At 41.8% G+C, this 25,708-nt stretch overlaps 2 protein-coding genes across 11 annotated transcripts in view; one reads left to right on the forward strand and one right to left on the reverse strand.

The window, feature by feature from the left end:
* PPP2R2B (protein phosphatase 2 regulatory subunit Bbeta) overlaps window positions 1-4,076 on the forward strand; it is a 61,946-nt gene extending 57,870 nt beyond the window's left edge. For all 3 annotated transcript variants that reach the window (XM_015875487.3, XM_085519076.1, XM_085519077.1), the window contains 3 exons: window positions 1,612-1,781; window positions 1,896-1,987; window positions 2,174-4,076. In XM_015875487.3, coding sequence (XP_015730973.3) covers window positions 1,612-1,781; window positions 1,896-1,987; window positions 2,174-2,453 — 542 coding nt within the window. In that variant the 3' untranslated portion in view covers window positions 2,454-4,076. The remainder of the gene's footprint in view (window positions 1-1,611; window positions 1,782-1,895; window positions 1,988-2,173) is intronic.
* A 916-nt stretch (window positions 4,077-4,992) lies between these two features.
* TCERG1 (transcription elongation regulator 1) overlaps window positions 4,993-25,708 on the reverse strand; it is a 29,422-nt gene continuing 8,706 nt past the window's right edge. For 2 of the 8 annotated variants that reach the window (XM_015875486.3, XM_015875485.3), the window contains 15 exons: window positions 23,489-23,689; window positions 21,739-21,854; window positions 20,474-20,562; window positions 19,911-20,071; window positions 19,232-19,298; window positions 18,322-18,457; window positions 17,207-17,296; window positions 16,385-16,503; window positions 14,191-14,341; window positions 9,549-9,713; window positions 8,586-8,768; window positions 8,013-8,192; window positions 7,072-7,155; window positions 6,711-6,811; window positions 4,993-6,076 (listed from right to left, as the gene is read on the reverse strand). In XM_015875486.3, coding sequence (XP_015730972.2) covers window positions 5,875-6,076; window positions 6,711-6,811; window positions 7,072-7,155; window positions 8,013-8,192; window positions 8,586-8,768; window positions 9,549-9,713; window positions 14,191-14,341; window positions 16,385-16,503; window positions 17,207-17,296; window positions 18,322-18,457; window positions 19,232-19,298; window positions 19,911-20,071; window positions 20,474-20,562; window positions 21,739-21,854; window positions 23,489-23,689 — 2,045 coding nt within the window. In that variant the 3' untranslated portion in view covers window positions 4,993-5,874. Of the gene's footprint in view, window positions 6,077-6,710; window positions 6,812-7,071; window positions 7,156-8,012; window positions 8,193-8,585; window positions 8,769-9,548; window positions 9,714-12,354; window positions 12,503-14,190; window positions 14,342-15,027; window positions 15,168-16,384; window positions 16,504-17,206; window positions 17,297-18,321; window positions 18,458-19,231; window positions 19,299-19,910; window positions 20,072-20,473; window positions 20,563-21,640; window positions 21,855-23,488; window positions 23,690-24,976; window positions 25,040-25,708 lie in introns of those variants that run through there. The other 6 variants (XR_014935567.1, XM_015875484.3, XM_015875483.3 and 3 more) reach the window with 6 other exon arrangements.

Below are 25,708 nucleotides of genomic sequence, written 5' to 3' on the forward strand. Positions count from 1 at the left end.
AGTAATAAGCCTGGCAAGACCTCGAGCTAAAAATTAACAAGCTGATGGTGTAGAATCTCCGGAGGATGACAAACCTCATCTGCCACCCCGGGCTCATTTAGCTAATGAGGAAACAAACCTCTTTGCAGCGCTCCCCAATCTCCATTTTAAGTGAGAACTCTGTTGTGGTCTGCAGCATGAAGGGAGTCAGAGCCTGGAGAGGTGGCTGTGGGCTCTGCAGCCCCTTGGGGCCATCACTGGAGCTGGGCTGTGGGCGCTGTGCCATGGGCTTCGTGGTGCTTTTGATGTCCTGGTGTGTGTGGATAATTGTCCTGACTGGAGTCTAAATGAAGGAGAAAGAAAAGACAGAGCTTGAATTGGTGTTACAGAAATGGGGGTGGTAACATTCCCTGATGATAGGAAAGGAGCTTTGTGCTCTGAGCTGCCAGCAGAGCCCTCTGGCTGCACATGCAGCAATGCAGGAGCTCAGACAGCAGAGCTGTGCAGGAGCTATTCCTGGGCTGCAGGTGCTCTGGGCACAGTGCATCACTGCTCGGCCTGGGCAGAGCACACACAGCGCTGCAGTGTTGGGGACTGCCCTCTTCTTGCTGCTGCCCTTCTCCTCCTGCTCATCTTCATGGTGCTGTTGTCACTTCTTGGGTTCGTTCTCTGAGGCATCTCGTTTGTCCATCTGCAGTTTGATGCTTTCTATTCTGTGGTATCAGTGATGATTTCCTCTTGCTCATGCACTGTAAGTGTGACACCCCCAGCCCGAAGAAAAGGCTCTATTGGTGTATCAGGGCTGTTCTCTGCTGTGTTGGAGAACAGCTGTGATGAGCACAGGGCTCTGCCAGGGGTGGTGGAAGTGAGCGGTCAAACCCAGCCCTGGCTCTTGGAACAGCTCTTTCCTGCCTTTGTTTTCTGGTATTATGGGTGCCAGGCAATGATAAGGCTTGTGGCCATGTCCGTGTTGGGACAATGGGTTTCTTTCCAGTACAGAGCGAAGGAGGAGCCTGTCCTTGTTCCCCAGCAGAATTCTGTGTGCAAAGCTGGTGAGGAGTCTGTAGGGACCGAAGGATGTCTGACACGCAGTCCAAATGCACACGACCTCTTCATTGGTACAGATCTGTTGTTTTATTTAAAGCTATGCCTGCCCAGCTGATGTTACTTTGAAACTGAATTTGTAAATGCATTTAATTTGGGCCTTCATCAATGTTTGTCAGACTGTACAGGCTGTGATTTATTCAGAGACATCGGATTAAATCTGTAGGTTGCAGTAGCTATAAAATATTTACATTGACTTTCACTACACATTGATTTGTAGAGAGAAAAGGCACACGAGGCTCTAAGTCTTTTGGCCTTCTCTTGTGCTGATAGTGTTCTCTGATGACCCTTTCTGCTTCCTGCAGTCATTAAAAACAAAGGCACTTCAGGTGCACGGGGTCCATAACATCCAGGTGCTTACTTCATGCCATGCCCAGCAGTGGGAGCGCTCACAGTGGGCTCAGCACTGTGGGGTTGGGGTGCTCGTGGCCTCCTGTGTGTCCCTGCTGCAGCCCTGAGCCCCTCCATGCTGGGCAGGACGGCAGGTCCCACAGGGTTCTGACACCAGTCCTGTCCCTTCTTCTGCAGTTTTTGAGGAGCCTGAGGACCCCAGTAACCGCTCGTTCTTTTCTGAGATCATCTCCTCTATCTCTGATGTCAAATTCAGCCACAGCGGGAGGTACATCATGACCCGGGACTACCTCACTGTCAAGGTGTGGGACTTGAACATGGAGAACCGGCCCATCGAGACATACCAGGTGGGGATGGGGCAGAGCGGGGCTGTTGGCAGGGCAGGGTGGGATGGGAGGATGGGGGCGGCCGTAGGGCCTGGTGCCACTGTGCCCTGCCTCATTTCATCCCCCTGCCTCCAGGTCCATGACTACCTGCGCAGCAAGCTGTGCTCGCTGTATGAGAACGACTGCATCTTTGACAAGTTTGAGTGCGTGTGGAACGGCTCTGACAGGTGAGGGGCAGCTGGGGGCTGGGCTGGGCACTGTCAGGGGGTCCCCTCCAACCCAAACCATCCCATGATTCTATGGATGTCCGAGCACACATCTGGCTGCCTGGCGCTATGTGGGTGCCAGGTTGAGCAGGAGATGGAGATGGGGCTGTGGCCGTGCTCACTGACTCACCTTTCCTGCCCTCACAGTGTCATCATGACCGGCTCCTACAACAACTTCTTCCGCATGTTTGACCGTAACACCAAGCGGGATGTGACGCTGGAGGCCTCGCGGGAGAGCAGCAAACCACGTGCCGTCCTCAAACCCCGCAAGGTCTGCGTGGGCGGCAAGAGGAGGAAAGATGAGATCAGCGTGGACAGTCTGGACTTCAGCAAAAAGATCCTGCATACGGCTTGGCACCCTTCGGAAAATATCATTGCTGTGGCAGCGACAAATAACCTGTATATATTCCAGGACAAAGTTAACTAGGAGGACAAGTTATTCTTTAGGAGTCTCCCATGTACTGAATACTAGTAAACACAAGATAACAAATGTTTCTTTTCTTTTCTTTTTTTTTTTTTTCTTCTCTTTTTTTTCCCCTCTCTTTCTTTCCTATTCATTTGTTAATTGCTGCTATGTGAACAGCAGTGTGCAGGGGCAGGAGGACCAGCTGCAGAGGGGCTGTGGCTGAGCGCACCCAACAGCTCCCAGATTTCCATTTACCCACGCGCTCAGAGCTCAGACTCAACACGGAGCAGTTGGGGGGGTTCAGCTTTTGCTGTCCCGGTGCCCCCAGCTGGTGTTGCTGTAATGCTGCTGCTGTGTGCTGTGGTGACCTGGCATCATCAGCCGCAGTGGGAGCAGATGGGGCGGCTGCGTGCACCTAAGTGTGGGTGTGGTGGGATTTTGTCATCCATTCTGGTTCTTTAAAGCTTAATCTCAGAAATATCCCACTTTGGTTATTTCCCGAGATCAGAGCCATGGCCCTGTTTATCACATCTGTCCTTTTACCACCATTATTTCATGTTTTCACCATTAGAATAGTTGTGCTCTGAGCTCCCAGGAGGGCTGACGTCCTCTGCCCCACGGAAGGAAACTCCCAAGGATTTGGCTTCGTAGATACTGTGGTGCCTTTGGGGTATATGAAATACCTTTATAAACGATGCTTCCCAAACACACTGATTGCAAACAAATTGAACCTGGGTTTTTCTTTACTTTTTCCTCCTTTTTTCCCCACGTCTCTTGTGTTTAGCTGTGCTCCTTCTCGCTGTTCCATTGCTGTACTTTCACTCCTCTGCTTTCTCTCTCTTTTTAATTTATTTATTTATTCCTTTTTTTTTTAAGAAAAAGTATGAGTTGATAATTTATGACACTCTAAAAGAGAATCCACCCCAATCACTGCTCTCAGCACCACCTGGCTGCTTCCTCCAGGGGCCGTCCATGGTCTGAGATGATAATAATAATTATAGTAATAATAAAACCAGTAACTCTTCTGTGCATGGCCAGGCTGCCCCTTTCTACTGCTACTCGAGCAGTTTTTGACTTGAGCAAACGTTCAATTAAAAGAAAATAATAATTTTCAGTCCAAAAACCACTCCTGCAAGACCAAGGAACTGAATAAGTAGAGTCAATTGCAGCAATCCACACCATCACTTTAGCAGCATCCCCATCAGGGTGGCCCTGCTGTGCAGCTGTGCTGCATCCACCATGCCTGTGTCCTGCAGGGAAGCTTTCACCAAGCTCTCAGGGCAAAGTGCACTCTGCCCACAGCCCCTCTTGTACTGCACGCTTCGGATGCCCTGCAGCTCCTGTGGTACCTCCAGCCCTCAGCCCTGATCTGAGGAGCGTGGGGAGGGGCAGGAGATGCCCTGACTAGAGCCTGTGGGGCAGGAGCAGGGGGCATTTGCCATCCCAAAGGGATGAGTAGGGGGGGACGTGCACTGCTTCACACATTTACTACAAGTGGTGGTTTTCAGGAGTACTTTTTTTTTTTTAATGGTTAAAAATAATGCCAAGAGTAAAGTAAAACATTTTTTTTTAATGTTCTTTTTTTTTTTGTTCTTGTACAGAAAGCCTGCACTCTGGTACCAGAAGTAAAGTTGTTCCAAATGAGTCTGTGTGGAACTGCTAATTGTTGTGCCTACAGCTGGGACCATGCTGGGGCTGTGCTGGGACTGAGCTGGGGGGTGGGGTACAGGACCTGGGCAGCCCACAACCCAGTGACATCCGGGAGGCTGAGGTTTGCAGTGCTGTGTCCTCCAGCATTCCTTCTGGCTGCAGCTGCACAATGGGGTGCAGGCGATGGGGGCTGTGGGGTGCTGCTGAGGGCAGCTCGTGCTCCCAGCTTGGAAGCAATGCGTTCCACAGCAACCATCACACCTGCAGTGAAGCAGTCACCAATATGGGGACAATGGCTTTTTCTTCATGTGAGATCTCTGCTGATAGTGGAATTGGCTTCACAATGAAACCAAAGCCAGACCCAACACTACACCCCAAGCAGCATCGCCTGGCCTGCACGCCCATGGGGACAGAGCTCATTACTGGTAACATGCTACACTGACCTGCTTCCTCCACAGCCCATGTGCTAATTCTCTGCTGCTGCTGGTGATGAATTTAAACAGAGGCACCTAATTAGAAGCTGTAGGGCATGGATAATGCTGCAAAGGAAATGTTATACAAACACTCATTTACCTTCATATTAATGGCATGTCCTTAATCTACCACTCCTCAGCCCAGAGGAACAGACTCCCAGCACATGTGCACAGGAGGAAACGCCCCGACCCACCCCCTCCTGACCCACCCCCTCCTGCCAGCTCAGAGTTCAGCCACAGCCTGAAGAACTGAACTGGAAAATAATTGTTTGGCACCGAATTGCACAGATGCTAAATTTAATTTGATGCTGTACAGTATCACACAGTTTGGCAAAACACAGCCAACATTTTAGGCAATAGGACTTCAGTTCTTTGCTCTGCTCTTGAATTCAAAACTCCAACAAAACCCAACAAAAACTGGCGTTAGGCCTGTACAATCCATATAAAAAAGAGGTTGGTTTATTGTTGTTCAAATACATAAACTGAACAATCCCAACATTTCAAAATTAAACTTTAGAAACACAAGTTTAACATTCAAAACAGGAGTATAGTTTACAAGAATTGCCCAGAAGGGGAATCCACAGTCTAATCCAGAAGTATGCAAAGATCACTTATCGTAAATAAAAACATTTATACAACCGTCCTGCTCTGTTGGGTAGCCACTGCTACAAGCCATGTGTTTCCAACTGGAGTAAAAATCATTGGACATATCTTTCCCTGGGCAGAGCAACCTGATTTTGCTTCTAATCCACGGACAGAGTAAGGAACAAAGCAGACCTGTGAGCAAGTTTAATTTGGTCTCTGTAGGGCTAATTCACCTTTCAGTTTTAACTCAGGCTCCTCTAGTTTTAGCTCCACTTAGAAGGGTGAAAACAAGCACAGAATCGACACCTGTTATGATGACAGGCCCTCAGCCAGCAGCAGTTTCAGCTGTGGCAGCATCTCACCTTCATAGATGAGACAGGCCCCGGGGCCACATTCACATCTGAGCCCCATGCACAGCTCTGGGAGCTGCACAACACTGCTCCTCCTGCACCACTGCTCTGGGACACAGCCCTGATACAGTCAGCACAGCTGGGCCCCACCAGTCCTGCCCTACAGAAACTCATAAATAACTGCCATGTTCTTTTTTCTTCCTCTTTTTATATACATTCTCTATTTTTATACAGAGACCATTTTATGTTCACAAATACTGCTTTTTCCTCTGTTCCTAAGATGGTTTTGCAATATATTCACGGTAATGTATATGTATAAACCTGACAGATGGCTCATGCAAGCTTTTTGATTTAACAGATATCTTGCCTTAATTGTGCTCATCACTACTTTGTTGTCCGTCTCGTTGGCTCTGAGGCTGTGGGCGGCGGAGGCGGACCTCGGCGGTCCAGGTCATCCACGTAGGACACGATGAGTTTGCGTCTCTCCTCCGGCACACAGTCCAGCACCAGGTAGCGCTTGTCGTTCTGTAGGATCTTCTCGACATCCTTCAGATGCTGGTCTGACTCCTGGATCAGCTTTTTGGATCTGGAAGCAAGCAGAATGAATTGCTGCCTGACAGCGTCCTGGGATGCACGGTGGGAGCTGTGTCACATCCTGCCACCCCACACAGCAGTGCAGGCAGTCAGCGGGAGAGCAAAGCAAGGAAACAGCACAGAGCTTTAGGCAAGAAACACTTTCTGATCAGAATCAGTCACAGCAGCAGTACTCAAAGCAGAGGAACTAAAAAGTGTTTGTGCTAAATTAATTAAGCATTAAGGAAGACTTGTGCCTGGCTGCCATGGCCTTGTACAGCACTACAGGAACTATTTAAAATGCTAAAAACTGAGGGGGACAAAAATCAAAGCATGGAATACAGCCCTCACGACAAAATGAATCCAATGCCTGCCAGCCCAGGGTGCACATAACACTATTCTGAGCCAAAAGACAACCTGATATCTGTGTTGGTTTGATCCCCATAACTGGTTAACCATTAGAGAAATGTCAAAATAAACCAAAAATAATGCTCCAAATACAGATTTCTTTTTTTTGACAGATCATGAAAAAATTACAGAATTCATTTAGACAAAATTATTCCAGGGGAAAAAAAAATTGCAGCCTGTTGCCATTTATATGCAAAAGTGCAAAACACTGAGTTATTGGGTGGCATTTTGCTACACACCTGTATGTAATAAATTTGGTCTCCTTCAATAGTGTTCGGAAGTCAGCTTTGGCAGTAATGTATTTGTCTCTAATGTACTCCTCAAACTCCCTTTGCTTTTTCTGAAAGACAAAAGGCAAACTCAGAACATCGAATGCAGGTAAAGTACTTCATGCGATTCAACATACTGAGCATATATATTCAACATATATAACAATTTAAGTTACACGATGAACATATTTTTGTTTACTTTTTGCATTTCTTAATTAAAAAAGAATATTAACGTTCTCATAAAGCAGGCATCATTCCAGCAGTCCCTGATTCTCTTGCTCTGTATCCTGCACCACAGGGAAGGCGAACAACAGTCATGCAAACCCCTTACCCGGTCACTTGAAGAAAATTTAATGCACCTCGGATCTTCTTTAATGATTTTTTTTACTTCTTTCCATGTCGACGTTAAAGTTATCTTTCAAAAGAAGCAAAAACAGTTAAAACTGCAAGAAAAAGAAATATATTCTACGAACGTGGAATGTAAATATTACCACATCTGAAAGTAACCACCTCCAAAGCACAATAACAAAATCACTGCTGTATCCAAGCGTTGGGTTTTATCATTCCTATTCCTGTACTTGTATTTCTTATTAGATGATGTCATTTAACTTCCTTCAGACACTTTCAAATCAACGTGCTCACAATCATCATTTACATTCTAAGGTCTTTTTTCAGAATGTATCTATGGATATATGCTGTGAGATATTACCTTTCCATCACACTAAGATCTGCCTGCTGTTCTAAGGGCTTTCAACCAATGCCTTAAAATGCTACAAGCTGTAGGGTGAAAGGAAGCTGACTGAAGTTTGTACACAACTTTAAAAGATGAAGACTCACTCGAACCCCACAGCACACTGAGAAGATGGTGGGTTCCCTGAGCATGGCACAGAAGTTCAGATTAACAAGCATGATTTAAAACAGAACACCGAGACAGACAACAGATCATTTACTGCTCTTGAGAGAAACACACAGGATATTTGAAAGAGCAAGATGCCATATGGAAAAGAATATCAAGCAACTGAATACTGAAGAAAGGTAACATCCTGCAGGAGATAAAAAAAAAATCACTGATTAGAAGTTTAAATGTAAATGAACAGTATGTTAAACTGAAACAGTACTCAAGATAAACAAGTACATCTTTCTTATAGAGAAAAGAGTGGTGAAGCAAATGGGAAATTAAGCCAAACAAAACTTAACTCATGACAGAAAACTGAAAATTCTAACTCCCCGTGAACCTGCAAAGATCTCACATCGGAGCACATGTACTCTTACCGCTGAAGTTTCATCCAGAAGTTGCCTAAAATGTTCTCTCTTCTTTTTGGTAAGTGCTTCGATGTGTTCATTAAAGAGCTTCTCTTTCTCTTCCCTTTCCAGCAAGGATCCAGACTCCCACCGGTGATCTTTGCGCAGGGTCCTTCTCGTATCAGACCACGACACATCCGAGGAGCGCACCTGGGCAGAAGGATGACTATCTTTGTCAATATTCTTTTCTAGGGTTCACTGAAAACTGTTAGGTAATATGTAGCTTTTTTCTATCCCTTGTTTTAAACTACAGCTCAAATTAAAAATTTAAGCTCTTCCAAAAAAATGAAGAGACAATATCAACTTTCCCATTAGAAACACTAACCACGCAGCAGCAAAGAGAAGCACCGTGCATTACTTCACACACAGGAGGAGAAATCACACTGACCTGGAAGAATATTCTCTTGTAAAGAAGATTAAGACAATTATATTTCTATATGAACTTAATTACAAATGCCAAAGTGCTTTTTGAAGTAGCACATCAACTTGCACTGCCAAGCTCCTGGAGCGAATGGCAGAGTAGAGAACCTATTTGTGCCTTACCATGTCAGACAGCAGTGCCTTGAAGTTCTGTATAGCTTCTTCCCGTTTGTGCTGCTCACGTTCCCTGTCGATCTCCTTGGTTTGCTCTGAACGAGCTTTCTGCACTTCTCTTTCTCTTTCACGCAAACTTGCTTCAATGCGAGCTTGTCTTTCCAGCTCCTTTTCCTTTTCAGAATCTAAATTCTGGAATGTAAGAATAGAAGTTTTTCCTCCATAAGAACAATGTGACATCTTTCATGCTTTCATTAGGCAGGTAAGCCAATGAAAGGACCATCAAACCAAAAGCATCTCGGAACAAAATACTTCAAAGTGATGTAAGATCTAAAAGGTTACAAAAGTTTGCTTCAAGAACTGCTGAACTGCTGTAGGGGCTACAAAGGGGAAAGAATTCTGCTTACAACACAGACTTGTTCTCATCTCAGAACAACTATACTGGGCATTTCCTGACTGTGAATAATGGCTGAGTGAAGCACTACAACTATCTTTAGCCAACTTTTACCTGCTCCACCATTAATCTCCTAGAAGAGAAAGGATCCAGTGAAGGAGCTGCATACAAACCACCTATATATAATCCTGAAAGTTCAGCTGATATGAAAACCACAGAACAGGAAAGTACCATTCTGGTTCAGAGAAATCAGTGTGATGTCTGCATGTTCTGAAGTTTTATAGCAAGTGACCTTATAGGAGTCTCTGTTTTTTCTGTTCTGCTGTGTAAATTCACCTGTGTATGTATGTGTGCAGGCGTGCACACACCATGGATACTGCAGCAGCACTTCCATGGACAGCTCATCTAAGACTTACATGATCATTCCAGGGTACTTCTACAAATAACCACAGAACAGAGTTTTCTTAAGCGTGGGAAAAAAAAGCACGAGTCCATCTTACAGTTAGTTCCTTCACACATTATTAGCAACATAACCAGAGGGTCTCGCAAAGTTACTCTTCCAAATGTCACACACATACCTTAGCTATTTTTTCAATGTACTGTTTGAAAAGGTCTTCCCTCTGTGAGGAGCTATCCACAGCTTTGTAACGAGGGTCAGTCTCTACTTTGTCCTTCACTTTGCTCCAGCGAGACTGACTGTCCAGGTGGTGGTTAGCCAGTAGTTCAAAGAAGTCCATTTTGATCTATTTTACAGACAATAACAGAAAGACAACACTTGAGAAAGAGACTTTGACACGCAGCAGTTTGCTCTTACAAAAAAAGAAATGAACTTACCTCCATTAAGGGAAGTACACTAACATTACATACCATTTTAATTTAGAAAAACCATTAAAACTACCAAGATTCTGAATTTAGACCTCACACATCTAAAATTCGCTTCCTCTTTGGGGAAATTTTACTAAAGCAAATACATCAGGAAGATCTGCAATATCTAAGATGAACTATAATCATTAAAGAATGATTCACCAGTGCAGATTTTATTTCTTCAATTTCAGCTTATTACTTGAGCTTGTGCATATCAAAATAACAAGCTACTGATTCTATATTGTATGATTTTTCTATCAATAGCACAGAAGCTATGCAGATTTAAATAGGGCTCTAAATAAATTGCGTATTTAAGGATTTGTATTCCAAGTATACAATAAACAGAGCTAAACACTTGGATCTGCTCATAAGCAGCAGAAACTTAAGATGGATCTAACCAATAAAGAAATAAACACATATCCCAGTAATTAAGTGAATTACATTAAGAGATGGATATGCAAATAAGAAAAAGTTTTAGTCTAGATTTTCAATTTTAAATGGGATGTCAACAGTCTGCCCATATGAGAGCACTATGAAGGGCTGGCAGAGCACCAGTCCTGCTGGATTTCTGTTCTGCTTTTTTGTTTTTGTTATTTGCTTGTTTAAATCTTCAGACAAAAGCTAACAAATGATTTTCACTCAAAACTCCCAGGATCAGCAGCCACAAGAGTCACAGCTCCTGTGCCTTATTACAGCCCTGTTTTCTGGGGTTGATGATTCCCCTCATTCCTGACACGCATCTTAGACAACTGTTCCTTTTTATTTCCAACACTTGATGCTACATTAGTCTGGTTTGGCATTTAAGACCCCACGTCTGAGAACAGAAGCAAGGGACCTGTTAGTCTCACTCCCTGAACAACCTGGAGCCAGTGAATGGACAGACTGGCACACGGCCTTCGTAGCATCCCAAGCCTTGCTGGCCTATGGAATGAAGTCCTTGGTCTTGGTACATCACTAAAAAATTAGTTAAGGACTGGCCATTCAATTTGTGCTCCTAATCACCTCTCCTCATCCATTTGAAAAAGAAAAGTCACCAAAAGCAGCTCTGGAACACAAAGGAGGTGAACCCACTCTGCATCCCCAGAGAACCGCCAGGCTGCTGTTCTAACAGTGATTGGTTATAGCACATGAGAATGAAACAAAGCTCAGAACAACATTCTGCAGGCTGATGCAGGGATAACTTAAACTCTTCACAATATTAATACATAAACATAAAAGGATGCATAGACTTGTTTTCTTTACTATCTCAGAAAGGTTCAGATAGTAAGCAGAGATTAGAGAATAGCTGGTTAGAGCCCGCAGGAGTTACTCTGTATCTATAACACTATCATTTTGCTTAACGAAGCTGAACAAAATGCTAAGCAAGCAATTTATTCATTTTAAGATAAAGAATGTTGTTTCAAAACATCTTTAAACATGCATGCAGTATAAAAATATGAAGCTTTCTAAGCCATGGCATTAGATATATGTCAAAAATCAAACAGTGCCCAGATCGTACTACAGAAGTCTATAAAGTAAGGGCCTCTCAGAGCTTAACCAGAAGCACTCTGCACAAGTAACGTGTGATGGGTATATTCCATGGAAAAAAAGCAAACAAATCTCAGAGCACACAGCACTGCAGGAATTGCTTCCACAGCAGTGCAATACAAACCTAAAGCCTAACAAAACCTGCAGGGCAGCATCCCACCCAGCAGCACTGTGCTCCCAGCACTGCCCCCAGCCCCCCCCAGCACTGATGCTCAGTAAGCAATGGCTGCAGGAGAAAGGAAGCATAGAGCCAATTCCTTAAGAAACATGAATGACTCTCAAAGTGTGGGTTTAACTTCAGCCAGAACTACCCTTCATCTGCAGCATCTACAGCACAAGGACTGTGGTTTGCATTTTAATTAAAACTTCAAAACGTCTCACCAAAGAACAGCCTTTTCGGATTGCAGCTGTTTGATTTGAAGTTCAGTATACGTAAGCATATAACAAATATAACTAGCCTGACAAACACCACCCAAGGGGAACCATTACTGGCACTGATGGCCACAGCACAGCACCATAGAGCCATGCAGCAGCATCCCAATGCCCAGCACAGCACCAGGATCTGCTCCCTGCCTGCTCCCACACATCCTTAACCTCCAGCTCACAGCACTCGCTCCTCTCTGTGTAGTGTGTGCTTGGATCCTGCTCACTGACATGAGCAGCAGCTGAAAACCCACCAACCCATCAGCAGTCGCTGAGCCACAACTTACAGTAAAAATCAAAACACTGGACAGCCACAAACCCTTACATTAAAGATTTCTGTAAAGCGGATCCTCCTTAAATAGAGATTTTGGACTTTTAAAGCAGACTGAGAAAGCTTCAAGTTCAATGCTTTAAATTTTCTTTGTTTTTAAAACACTTTCAAAATCAAAGGAAAATAAGACCGAAACGATTTCAGGTGTATTTAGAGGTCTATGTTTTTTGGCAGTTAACACATTGCAGGTACAACTCTCATCACTTCACAAGGAAATAAACTAAAAAAATGTAAAGTACCGGAGCTGCGGGAGGCTAAAGTCACCACACAGAGATACCAATTCTTTCCTCACTAGGGAATCCCATAATATTTGCGTGTCAGTGATTGACAGCTGTCAGACTGAACTGATTGACAGGCCGCACAGCACATAACTGTAAAGTCTATCCACTTGTTATAAAACAGAATACATAAAATGGTTACAAAAGGCTTTTGGAGAAAAAAAAAATATCATTATTTCAAAAGCAAACAAACACAGTCTCTCTTCTTTTAACTTTAACGTAAGAACAATCATGCAACAATACAACAGTTTACTTTTCTTAGGCTTTCAACTTCACTAAGCTGCAAGAATGCTTTAAAGCTCCACACAGTATGTACAATTCTAGTTTTGAAATACATCAGCTCTGCTGATGCACATTAATAGAAGACATCGGCAATAAGGCAACATTTGGGAAAAAAAGATCAGAGTACCTAGATTAAGGAAAAAAACAAAACAAAACTTATTGAACAAGTAAACTGTATTCAAATCTAATGTGCTGTTCAGCATTTTTACCTTCTGCAAGTATTCTTAGTGAAACATACATTAACTTTATGCTACAAAATAAACACTGAAGACTTTAAAATGTCAAAAACGATCAGGCTTTAGAGGTTATTTTTCTCCACTCACACACCACACAGAGACTGCACATCTTGGTAACACCCAACAGCACCTCCAGTCAACTGCTCTCCTAGCACTGAGAGCACACCAAGGGAAGTGAGGCGATTCTACCCCTCTGCTCTGCTCTCATGAAACCCCACCTGCAGTGCTGCATCCAGTTCTGGAGCCCCAACACAAGGACACGGAGATGTTGGAGCAGGTCCAGAGGAGAGCTATGATTATGATCAGAAGGCTGGAGCACGAGGACAGGCTGAGAGAGCTGGGGCTGTTCAGCCTGGAGAACAGAAGGCTCTGAGGAGCACTTCCAGGACCTGAAGAGGCCTACAAGAAAGCTGGGGAGGGACTTTTTATAAGGGCATGTAGCAACAGGATGGGTGGAAACGGCTTTAAGCTGGAAGAGGGCAGATTTAGACTAGATATTACGAACAAGTTCATTCCTGTCAGGGTAGTGAGACACTGGAACAGGTTGCCCAGTGATGCTGTGGATGCCCCATCCCTGAAAGCGCTGAAGGCCAGGCTGGATGGGGCTGTGAACAAACTGGGCTAGAGGTGTCCCTGCATACAGCAGGGGGTTGGGACTGGGTGATCTTAAAGGCCCCTTCCAGCCCAAACCTTTCTTTGATTCTATGAAAGCCTGCTCTTGACTATTGACACTACAGTCAGATGACATTTGGAATTCATTAATCTTTAATAGCTGACCTTTAATTCTAATAAGCAGCAGTTTATACATAAGATATATTCACTGATAGATTAAAAGTCACTGAAGTGCTAGCTTTAAATGGAAAGAAAATATAGAAGCTGTTTGAAATTTACTTGGAGCAGCCTGCAGAGAATTCAAAGATCTTTCTGCCTTCACTAACAGAGCAGAGAGGTAATGGCTGGTTCTGTGTCTCCCAGCCAAGCAGTACAAGAACTGTGTTCCTTTCAGTGCCTCTGGACAATATCTTAAAATGTTCTTCTAAGTAAGCTCAGCATCACAAATATGAGCTCAACACGCTCAGTCAGTATACCTGCAAACTTAAAAGCAGTTAGTTTAGAAAGACCAAAGAGACATCTGTGAAGTGCTTACATTGTAAAACATCTACAGAAAGGGAAGGACCGAGTCCCAGACAAGGCATGCTACAAAGCAAGCCCTAGTTCTGACCCATCTCACTCAGGCTCGCATCACTCACACCTCTGAGCTAAAAAAAATTCACCTTACCTTCTCACCCCTGGTCTTCGAATCTTCTTTTTCCTTCTTTCTTGCTGCTGTGATAAACTCATTAAACAAGGCCTCTCGATCTTTCATCTTTTCAATTGCCTTGAATCTCGAGTCTTTAGCATGCTTGGCTGCAAATTCACTAAAAGTAGTTCTGCAACAAAATGGCAAGTGAACTAATGTGGCAGAGCTGTCTTTGCTGGGAAGCAGGTTCAGCAGAGAAACATTTCCTCTGCTGCTAGACATGCCAGAACACAATGAAAAAAAAAGAAAAAGAAAAAAGAAAAACCATCCTATGTTCTCACTATAGAGATGCTTGATAAATGAATCACAGAACAGAATCCAGTGTAGGCACGCTCATGTTAGACACTTGTAAGATGTAGGTTTGTTGTTGTTTTGGTTTAACAGAGCTACCTGCAGAACATGCAGGTGGTAGGTGTAGGAAGAGAAATTACAACACAACCAAGAAGAGGAAATGAAAACTCAGCTGACTATAAGTTGTCTTTCTTGTGGTTAGGCAGTTCAGACACCAGTCCTGTCCAGGAATTTCACAGCTGTGAAATTGAAAACTTTGCATGCATTCACTTGCAGCCAAACCATGCTAAGAGTTTACCACGGAAATCATCTTATTGTGTTAGTCACAATATAAAACTGGCTACCAAAACCTTCCCTGTATAGCCTTATCTTAAAACACATGGAGTTGAAAATACTTCAAACAATATGGGCAGTTGCAGCAGTACTGGGCTTTCAACCCAGTATCCCCATAGCATTTTCCTGACAGTTCTCTCACCTCCAGGGCCAGATTCCTATCTGTGCAGTAGATATAGTACTGCCACTTACCTCAAAAAAAAACACTATTCTGCTTTTTCCAAGCTCTGATGCAAATCTGGCCCCAAGAATACGTGAGACACTTAGAATCATACGAATGTTTTCATCACAGCATGGAAATAATTAGACTTGGAAAATCCAGCCTACTGTTGCTGTAGGGTAAATTGAAACAAGAAGAGAATTTGGTAGCTTATTCAAAAAGATTAGAAAATGAATGTACAGCTATATTGAAGAGCAAGAGCTGCTTAAGTGGAACACAAACTCTTGAGCATGTTGGACTGAGATGATTAAAAGTAGTCTGACGCTCACAGAGGTACAGCAATATCTTTAGACAAACACTGAAACCAGAAGACAAAGGATAAGATTAAATAAGACAGTCTTTCAGTCAGAATCCTCTTTCCCACCCCAATCCGTAATTAGGTAAGAATCAGTCCCAACATGACAAACTGCAGGTAACTTGGAAGCTGAGAACACTAAAGCTATCAAGAACCTCTGGTGTTAATCTATGGACTACATCTATGTTGAACTCAATGATCCATTTCTTCTTAAAATATTCTCACAACTCTGCTCTCCCTATACTACTGAAATGTCTGCCCTTGTTAAATGAGCAGACTGGTGATTTAAGTAAGAGCTGTTAATCAAGACTTGAAGCCATGTAAGAATTTTACTGCATTAAACACTGGGTTCCATCAATTTCCAACGCCGATCACTAACATAATTAAATTGAAGCAAAACAAACAAGCAGTTACTTCACTGTAAAAGAATTAATGCCAAGTAAGCCAGGAGATGCTGAAAGAGAACGCTCACCTGCTGACATAAGCACCTATTTCATGAACTGTATGAGAGAAAGGTGTGAAACAAATATTTCTAGCAATATAATCTTGAACGTTAGTACATTTACTGTTATTATTTCACCATTACCACTGCATGCTGGCCTAGGCGGGAAGGGTAAGTAACAATTTCCATATTAAAGCAATCAAAACATTGTGTCACATTTTTATTAACACACTTTTAAACAAAAAAATGTCCTTTCAAATTCTCAAACTGACAAATCTTCCCTAACACTTCTCAGAGACTACAAGTATTCTTAGGAAACAGGGTTACTAAAGAACAACTCTGGTGGATCTTAAAAACTCACATTCCAGAGAACATTGTGGGAACTTCTTCAAAATGGCAGAAAACACATAAAACACAATAAAGCTCTATTATTTTATAGACTGAGTGCCAAGTAGGCAAAAAAAAAGTTTTAATACCTCATTTTTCTCCTCTTTGAACACTCTGAAAGAGGTTGATGAAGTTAATCTACCTGCCACCACAAAAATACTTGATTCTTACAGTGCTTATGAACATGAACGACAGAAGTTCCTACCTCGGATTAATCTTTGATTCTTCCATCATTTTCTTGAAATCCTCCTTGGCCTGCATTATTTTATTTTTCTTCTCCTTGCGCTCTTCTTCTGCTCGGGTTTTTACATACTGATCAAACACCTGTAGAAATAACATACAACATAAAAACCTGCAGCCACATCAGCTCTAGGAAAGGTGGGGGGGGGGGGAAATCCACTTCTTTCTGTCTCCCTTGGTCCCTTTCCTCCCACCACGGAACCAATAAAGACAAGGCAGAAAGAATGGTTACAAATGCATTGTATTTGAATATGTGAATTACTCCAGTATACTGAACCCCAAAATACTGAACGTGTGATCTGAGAGCAGTGAACAGTTCCTTACATGTTAATGTTAACATTTTACTGAGTAATCTGTTTTAAGCAAGCAGACACTCCTGGTGTTTTTGAGTTTTCATCCATTCAAAGCTTCCTGAGTGGACAATTGCTTAAGAACTGAAAAGTGTTGGGGGTTTTTTTTTGAGTTTTTTTTACTATTATTTTTTCAACTGCATTAATCATCACTCCAGTAGTTTGAGAAGATGCTGAAGATTCTGACCATTTCATTCAGGTTGTTTCAAGTGTCTGTATGCATACAAGCTTTACTGCATTAAAATACTGTATCTTGAAACAGCAGAACTATCAATTAACTTCCTTTTTGGCTTTTTCAATTTCAAGACAAACCCTAATCATAACAAAAATTCCTTGCAACACTGATTACACAGGAAGGCTTGCATAGAGAAAAAAAAAATTGAGGATTTAGGTAACACCCACAGCAGCTGGAAGGAGAGTGAATTTAACTTCTTTACCTGTTTTCTCTCTTTAGGGTTGAGAAGTAAATAACGAGGATCAAAAACTATCTTGTGCAGTTCTTTCTCCCACGTTGAAAAAGCAGAGACCTTTAATTAAAAATCAAGTCAGACTTTAACTTATGGTTAACTTCTCTTAAATGTATACAAAGGTTGTACACTTTTGCTTAAAAAATATAGGACATGAAAAGACAGGGACAAACTCCCGGTGAAATTTTCATCACTAATAGATGATGAGCTGTGGGGGGCAGCCAGAGCAAACTGCAACACTAATTAGCTCTGAGAACTTTAAATAATAACACACACTTAATCACTCATTAAAATAACCACTGCTGAGTGACATTAAAAGAAAACTAAGAAGTCAGTCCTGAGATTTTATGTTCTCAGATAAAGTATAGAGCAGGCCCTGGATCTAAGTGTTATGATTTTTAAACAGCTCTGGTACAAGAGACTCCAACTTAAACAGGCTCAAGTTAAACTTAGGAAAGATTTATTACAGTAAACCCAAAAAATTTAATTGTTGAAACTAAATAAAGTTCAGTGGCAGTAGGAACCACCATCGCATGTAGTTAACTTCCAGAAAAACTGAATTTATATTCTAATCGTTCTGATAGATAAATCAGACTGACTAGTACAAAGGACATTTCCAATTTAGTTAACTAAAAATAGAAAGTCTCCCATTTAAGGATAAGGACGTACAGACTATTCACTGCTTTTCAATGTAATTTTACTACTTACTGGAACTTACTGATTTTCCCATGTAGGAACACCTCCCAAAACATTAAGTGTCCACTTCTTACTTATTTTCACTGGCATCTTTCAATTTTATGCTTACTTAACTTGGATTTTTTTTTCCCTCTCTCCTCCCCACTCACCTCCATCTTGAAACTGTTCAATTTCGCCTATTTAGAAATCAAAATGTTGCTGATTTTAACATTCAGTGAAATATAGGCTCTTGTACCAAACACAACCATGAATTGGAAGAACAGTGAAATTGTTTTCCTTGCATAAGATGCTGTCGGTCCTGAACTGACTAAGAATTAAGATTTCTGCCTGAATCTTCCTCTCACCCCTCCACTCAGTCACTCATTCACACACATGCTTATTTCCCTAACCCCTCTTTCTAGAAGCATGTCCTTGAATTGTTTCATCCGAGCCTCCAGAGGGACGATGGCTCTCTCTCGAGCAGCTTTAATTTCAGCTTCCATCGCAGCCTCCTTCTCTGAATCAATATCTTTGTTATCATCCTTCCTGGGAAAAAAAAAATAATTAAACATTCAGTATGTCCTGAGAAGTAGTAAGTCAGCCCAGCAGGTCAGAGGTTGAATGATACCAGGCCCCAACAGATAGCTCAGGCTAATTCAGAAGGACAGGCTTACAAGTCATGACTATTCTTTGACACTTGGATAGGAATGCTTTCATACTGAAAGAGTTCAAGCAACCAAGATATTTCTCAACAACTTCAGTGCCAACAAACGAGTCTAAGAACTTAACACATTCTGGCAGTGTTCAATGGCCTTTGCCAGATGTGCAATAGATTTTAGGTTAGCTGCACTAATTCTCCCATCCCCTGTTCAAGACCATGAGGCTCTGTGAAAAAGACTATGGGAGTGAATTCAAATTAAGAATACCTTACAATGATTACAGCAGAACATGTCGTAATAGAATTGATATATTTATCCATCAAAATATCTCTGGAAAGGAATGTACAATCTGTTGATTTCTATTTACTATGAGCAAAAGCGCTCAGCTCCAAACACAAACTCACAAACTATGAACAACTTTATGATCACACAAAATAACAAAACTGGGAAACTGTTTTTAAAATAGCATGTTGGAGTAACTCCGACTAAATAATGCCTATCGCTTCCATTACACAAAACAGTGTGAAAATGTAAATAGAACATTTAAACTACCATAACAGAGTGAAAACTAATCTTACAGATATAATTGCTATGAAAATCCAGACGGCTGGACTTTGTGCAGATACTCATAAGCAAGATAAACAACCAACTCCAAACTTACTTGCGTTTTTTAATTTTAATTGGCTCATCCTCATTTGCTTCTTCTGTAGATTCGTGTTCTTCTCTGACTGTAAGAGATTTCAGTACCACTTCAGATTTTTATCTTTGGTTACTCATATACGAAGTATTGTGCAAAAACAGAGGATGGACAATATGTGCAGTACTGCATTGTGGTAAAGGAAGAGGTGGTTTTAGTTGCTTCCAGAAAAATACCAGCAGAATGCACTGGTGGGACTAATGGACTTAGGGCAAGCTTTGTGTTTAAAATGGCAAACACTGACCCCTTATTTCCAGGGAAGAACTCAGACTAAACAGCCTAACAAAGCACATCTGGATCTCCTGGTCATGTACTTACACTAAGCTTTCCTCCAACTACCAAGCCCACATTCATCCCAGGACCATCTACCAGAACTCATACCAGAAAGATGTCTCAACGGAGAAGCCTCTTGCACATTCTCTGCTCTTGGCAGCTGTTTTCAAACTGTACTGCAGCTGATGTTCTTGCATTCCCACCCTCTTTCCTAAAGAAACTCCAAAGCTATATGCATTTATTTTTATTTTTTTTTATCTGCCTACACTTCTCTCACTTGTTTAGACATTACTCATTTTGGAAATAAAACACAAAATAAATGATAAATTATATTCGGGCTTTTAAAGGCAGGTGAGAAGAATGTTCTTACTAAGTTTTTTCCCTTCTTCCATTCCTTTTTTGTGAGGAGGTTCTTGAATAATTTTGTCTACATCAGCTCTTCCAATAAGGTCATCTGGTCTGTCCCACATAGAAAGACGTGTGGTAGGGTTATAGAAGAAAACACGCTCATCACCAGTCCACACCACACACCTACAAGTTTAACAGAAAACAAAATGTCTTGTTTTATCTTGTTATATCATGTTCACATTGCCATATGAGTATCTATTCCACATGAATAAAATTGGGTTGTTTTGGTCAGCAGCTGCACCCGTCCCTTCCCCAGAGCATAAGGGCAGAAGTAGTAAACAATTTTGGGGATCCAGAATTTCATTCCAGATCAGGAGGAATCAGCAGCAGATGAAGGGGAGCGGGGTATGGAATCTGTACAAGTAAGGCATCTCAGAGGGCTGAAGACTGCAGTCAGTGTGAGATACAGACTATACTATATAGAAGTCTGCTTCATGAACTATTACTTGTTCTACCTATCCAGCAACATTCCTTGTGATGTTTCAGTTCTCCAGTTGCAGGCTGTAGGGAAAAATCAGTACCTACCACGGGGTTCCTGGAATAGGGGTGGTTGCAACTGGCTTGGCTTTCTGAGCTGCTTTTTCTTCTTCAGTCATTTCTTCCTCTTTTGGCTCCTCAAAATAAAAACAAAGCAAAGAAACAAACAAAGAACAAAATCAAGTTACAGGATTTAGGCAGTGACAGCTAGGCAATTACTTGTTTATTACAGTGTAATTTACTTGTTTTAAACAAGCCATTGTATTTTGAAGCAGTGCTAATCACCAGCTCACAATTCCACTTCAACCACACTTCAAACAAAAGCACTGGAATTTCTTCACACAGACTGTAAGTGCTGCTCCAAAAACTCAATCTAGAAAACCTCCAAGTGTTTGCTTCACTTAAGACTTCAGTGAAACATTACTTAAATATTTTTCCAGATCTACACAAATCCTTCACACGGTTCATCAAGGACTAAATTGCAGGGGCAAAGAAATATGTATTTGTTCCTAAAATTTACTTATTTGAATCAAAGACGTGGAGCACGAAACAGACCAAAGTCCGCAATGACCTTTGTAATAGAAAGAAACAAACCAGCTGCTACCTCAAAAGTAAACAGCACATGGGGTAGCAAAAATAATCATTAAATTCTGCGTTTTTGCTAAGAAACGTATATACAAATCCACAGAAATCAATATAAAAACATTTATTTCATTTATTTTCACTCAATGCACCTGGGCATCTTCAAAACCTGTGCTTTCTCAGCATGACAAAATGCCTTTCTAGAAAGAAAAAAAAGCTGTTTTTTTTTACTGTAGCGTAAGCAGTGACTATCTGCTGGCAAATGCTTTCCTAACAAATTCAACAGACTGGATACAGCACATGGAAAAAATGTAAGTTCTGTTTCAAAGCAGTAAAGAAACAAAGAAATTGCAATTTAAGGATTTTAAAGGAAAAATTTTGTTTTTGCGAACACTCTAAGAAGAGCAAAAGATGATTATGTCTGTGCAATCGGATTAACTTTTTTTGCTATGTTCATATTAATTTTGTAACTTAAGTCTTAATTTTGAAACTTAAGTCTAATTTTGAAACTTAAGCCTATTTTTTCTTTTAAAGTTGTCTTTTTTTCTGCTAAAAAAAAAAAAAAGTTATAAGGGCAAAAATAAAAAAGGCTTTCAACATCACCCCAGAAATTGAAGAACTCAGATTACTAACCATGTTTCCTGTCAATAATGCCTGGTCTACAGATGCATCCAGCCCTGCAGGATGTAGGAACTAAAATGACGATACTATTTGGTTGCAAGGTCTTTTACCTCCTTTATAAGTTCTTTCATAGGTTCTTCCTTTGGCTCTTCTTCCTCTGTCTCCATTGGTAAAGGTTCCTCTGTAGGTTCTTTAATTGTCTCTTTAATCTTCTCTTCCAATTTTTCTGCGTAAAGATAAAACTTTCCTTAATATCATTAACAAACAACTATAGAAACAAATGTTTTCTCCACTATTGTCCAAGCACAATAGCAAAAACAATACTCTATTTTAATGTTTCACTACATTCCATTCTTCTTGGGCTTTACATCTGCTTATACAGATGGGATTATCTCCAATAGCAAGACCTACTTGGGACTGAAAAAGGAAGCCTTGTAAGATAGTCTATTAAAGAGCCAGCTGAATGTATCCACCCTTTGGACCAAGTGCAGAGTTCCACATTCTGGTTACAAAAAAGGCCAAGCATCGCTACAGGCTCAGAGCAGAGCGACTCAAACGCTGCACAGAGGAAAAGGAGCTGGGGTGGTTTGCAGACAGCCTGTGGAATGTGAGCCAGCAGTGTGCACAGGTGGCCAAGAAGACCAAGGACATCCTGCCTTGTATCAGACACAGAATAGACTGCAGGAGCAGGGAGGTGACTCTCGGTACTCAGTTCAGGTGAGGCTGCACCTGCTGTACTGTGCTCATTGCTAGAAAGACACTGAGGTCCTGGAGTATGCCCAGAGAAGGGCAATAGAGCTGTGAGGGGGTCTGGAGCACAAGTCTTACAAGGAGTGGCTGAGGGAACTGGGATGGTTCAGGTTCAATCCAGGGGAGGATCAGGGAGATCTTATTGCTCTCTACATCTCCCTGAAAGGAGGCTGTGGTGAGGCAGGGAGGGGGTCATCCTCTGCTCCCAGCTAACAGCAACAGGATGAAGGTGATGGCCTCCCATTTCACCAGAGATTCAGGTCAGATATTAAGAAAAAATTCTCCTCAGAAAGGACGCTGAAGTATGGGAACAGGCTGCCCAGGGAAGCAATGGAGTCACTGTACCTGGAGGTGTTGAAGAAAAGGGCAGATGCTGCACTGAGTGCCATGGGCTAGCACTAGTTGAATTATTAGAAAGATGGATATCAGTTACTTAAATAACTGTACAAATGCTTGACATCTGTCTAAACAGTGACTTCTTGTTACTGAATGAACCATCGGACAATAAAAAGACTTTCTGGTCCAACTGGATTTTCTTCCCCAAAAAAGGCTTTATACGCTGAACAAGAGCCATGAGATTTTTCCTCTTTCTTCCTTCTTTCTGATACAAGTATTTTCCTCCAAAGGAATAACACCCACAGATACAAAGTGGATTAGAACAAATGCAAGTCATAGAACACAACCAGAGCACAACTTCTGAATTAGTGGACAGAAGGCAATTTCCTTTTTCTCTTTGTATTTCAAACTGTTCACAAACAGCCTTTCACATAGCCTTAGAATTTTAACGACTTCCATTTCTCCTGCTTTACAGTCTTTAAAATAAATGATGTTTTCCCCCATTTTCTATCTTTCTGTAATTGAGATTTTCTCAAATTTGCAAGTCTAAACAGTACTTACATCCTACAGGAGTGAAAAGGTGCGTCTGAAACTGTCACTTTCAGACTCATAAGCAACTTAAATGGATCCATACAATCAAGATGTAAAGATACGCTTAAAACAGATGAGGGATTAGAAAAATTCTTGTTCCCATTTCAAACACAACCAGCAGGAGTCTAAGCAATTTTGCCTCTCTTACACAGTCATATTTAAAAACACACAACAAAACGGTACCTTTTTCTTTCAGTTCTTGGGGTTTTTCCCACGTCGACTCCAAAGTCCTGTTGTTGTAATAGTACGTCTTTCCATCTGCTGTTTTGTACTCTGTCCACTCAGAGACTGCTGTTGCTCCAGCCAGCGTGGCGGGTGAAGCAGCAATAGCGACCTGAGGATGGATCATTGGTACGATGGGAGGTGCCATTCCTGGCAAGACACCTACAGGAAGCAGGAGCAAACAAAACAGACAGGAGAGAAAAGAAAAGGAAACAAAACAGTAAGTGACAAAGAAATACCGAAGATCCCAAACCTAGCACGTTACTGACTGACTTTACAACTCATCATCCCACATCTAAAAGGTTATTCTACATTGAATTGGAAAGCGGTGCATTGTTATCAAGTTTTCTTCCTATGTATTAACGAACACTAATGCCCATATTACCAGGAAAGGTACATAAATACAAGTTCATTTTAATTAATATTTGATTCTGCACAGCACAAGGACAGCTGGGCTTTAGACGTTTGCTTTAATACATCAAAATGAGGTGCAATTTTAAAGTAAGCTTTTTATTATTTCTCTACAGCGATTTAATCTGTGGAACAGTTCTGCCATTTTAGGATATTCCTAAAGCTGCTGTGAAAAAAAAAACAGTGCTGGCTGACTGTGAGCCGCAGGATACATTACAGAGCAGAACTCTGCTAAGTCTTAAATCCTAACTTAAAAGTTAGCATCAATTCAGAGCCTTGGATAAAAAGCAAAAAGAATGAAACTATGACAGAGCTCATGATGGTTCTGTTCAATAGAAAAGAATGGCAAAAACCATCTTATTCACATCCTAAAGCAAAATGACAAGCAAATATGCAAAATAAAAAAGCCAAAATGCTACATTACTATTTCTCTGCTCGATCAAACAAAATGGATTTGCTGAGCATGTTTTGAGGGACAACTTCTAGAAAAGCAAACTGCATACAACTAGCACCACAAGATCATCGTTCTGAACTTTAACATTTATGTGAAAATCGTTTCTTTGTAAATAAGGGAAAAGGCACTTATTACACGTTGCCATGAACTCATTTCAGCAAATGGCTTGTCTTAAATGCACACTTTGACAAATGGTGAGTTTTATATTACGACACACATACAGGCACACCAACACGCCAGCACAACCATGTCACTGCACATGTGGGGGGAAAACAAAAATCCACACACAGGAAACTACCAACTAAGAAGTATGGGCATGGAAAGGGTGACAGTTATCACAGAACTCAATGGTTACAGAACGCTGTACTGGATTTGATGTACAAAATTAGCTGACGCTAACAGTTAATTGGGAAAGCTACTTCCTGACCAAACATGATATTTGCATTTATACTGGTTTTGAAAATAAAGTGTGTAAATATTTTCAATCAACTGGGGAAGCAAATAAATAAATAAAATATAAACCACAACATTCACTACCATGCCAACTTACAGACAAAACGAACTAAGATGGGTTTGAAAATTACCGGTCTTGGTGGTAGCGACTGTCTTTACATACGGGCAGCTGACTATTTGCATCATTGCTACACCTGCAAAACGGATAAGCAAGCATGTTGGAAAGCTGCCATGGTACGTCAGCTACCACTGGGAGTCTGGGTGCTAAGATTTCCTGCCACAATTTGGGATGCCATGTTCAGCAGGCAATAAGAGCCTCCCGGCAAGAGAACAAACTTTCTTTGCACTGATATTTTATGTCAGATCCAATTTAAAATTAATCTGTAGCAACAGTTTCTACCTCCGTTAAACCATCTGTTTAGCAATTACTGGGATGCTGCTTAGGAAAAAAAATAAGCATACATCTGAATGACGACTCAGGGGTTTAAGTTCATCCAGGGGGAACAGAGCCCTGCATGCAGGGGCAGTACCACAGGAGCAGACTCTGCTAAAGGATATGATCTCCCTGGACAGCATTTGCTCAGACAGAGCCATTCCAGCAGCAAAGTGAAGCTATCAGTGCTGTCTGCACTCCGTTGCTGTGCCTGGAAAGAGGAGGGAAGGGCAGCAGGACAGTCAGCCCAACGAGCACAGTGGGGAGCTGTGGGGTGAGAGCCACACTCAGCACGGGAGCAGCCAAGGAGACTTGGGGTGGGGGAAGGCTGCAGCTGGAAGGATGGAGTACAGTAATAAAAGCAATGAAACCGCAGAGATACACGGCACTGCGCTACTGCAGAGGCAGCAAACACGGTCTTCATTTTTCA

This window comes from Coturnix japonica, chromosome 18 (assembly GCF_054131305.1).
Source record: "Coturnix japonica strain WE chromosome 18, WE-NBRP24, whole genome shotgun sequence".
NCBI lineage: Eukaryota > Metazoa > Chordata > Aves > Galliformes > Phasianidae > Coturnix > Coturnix japonica.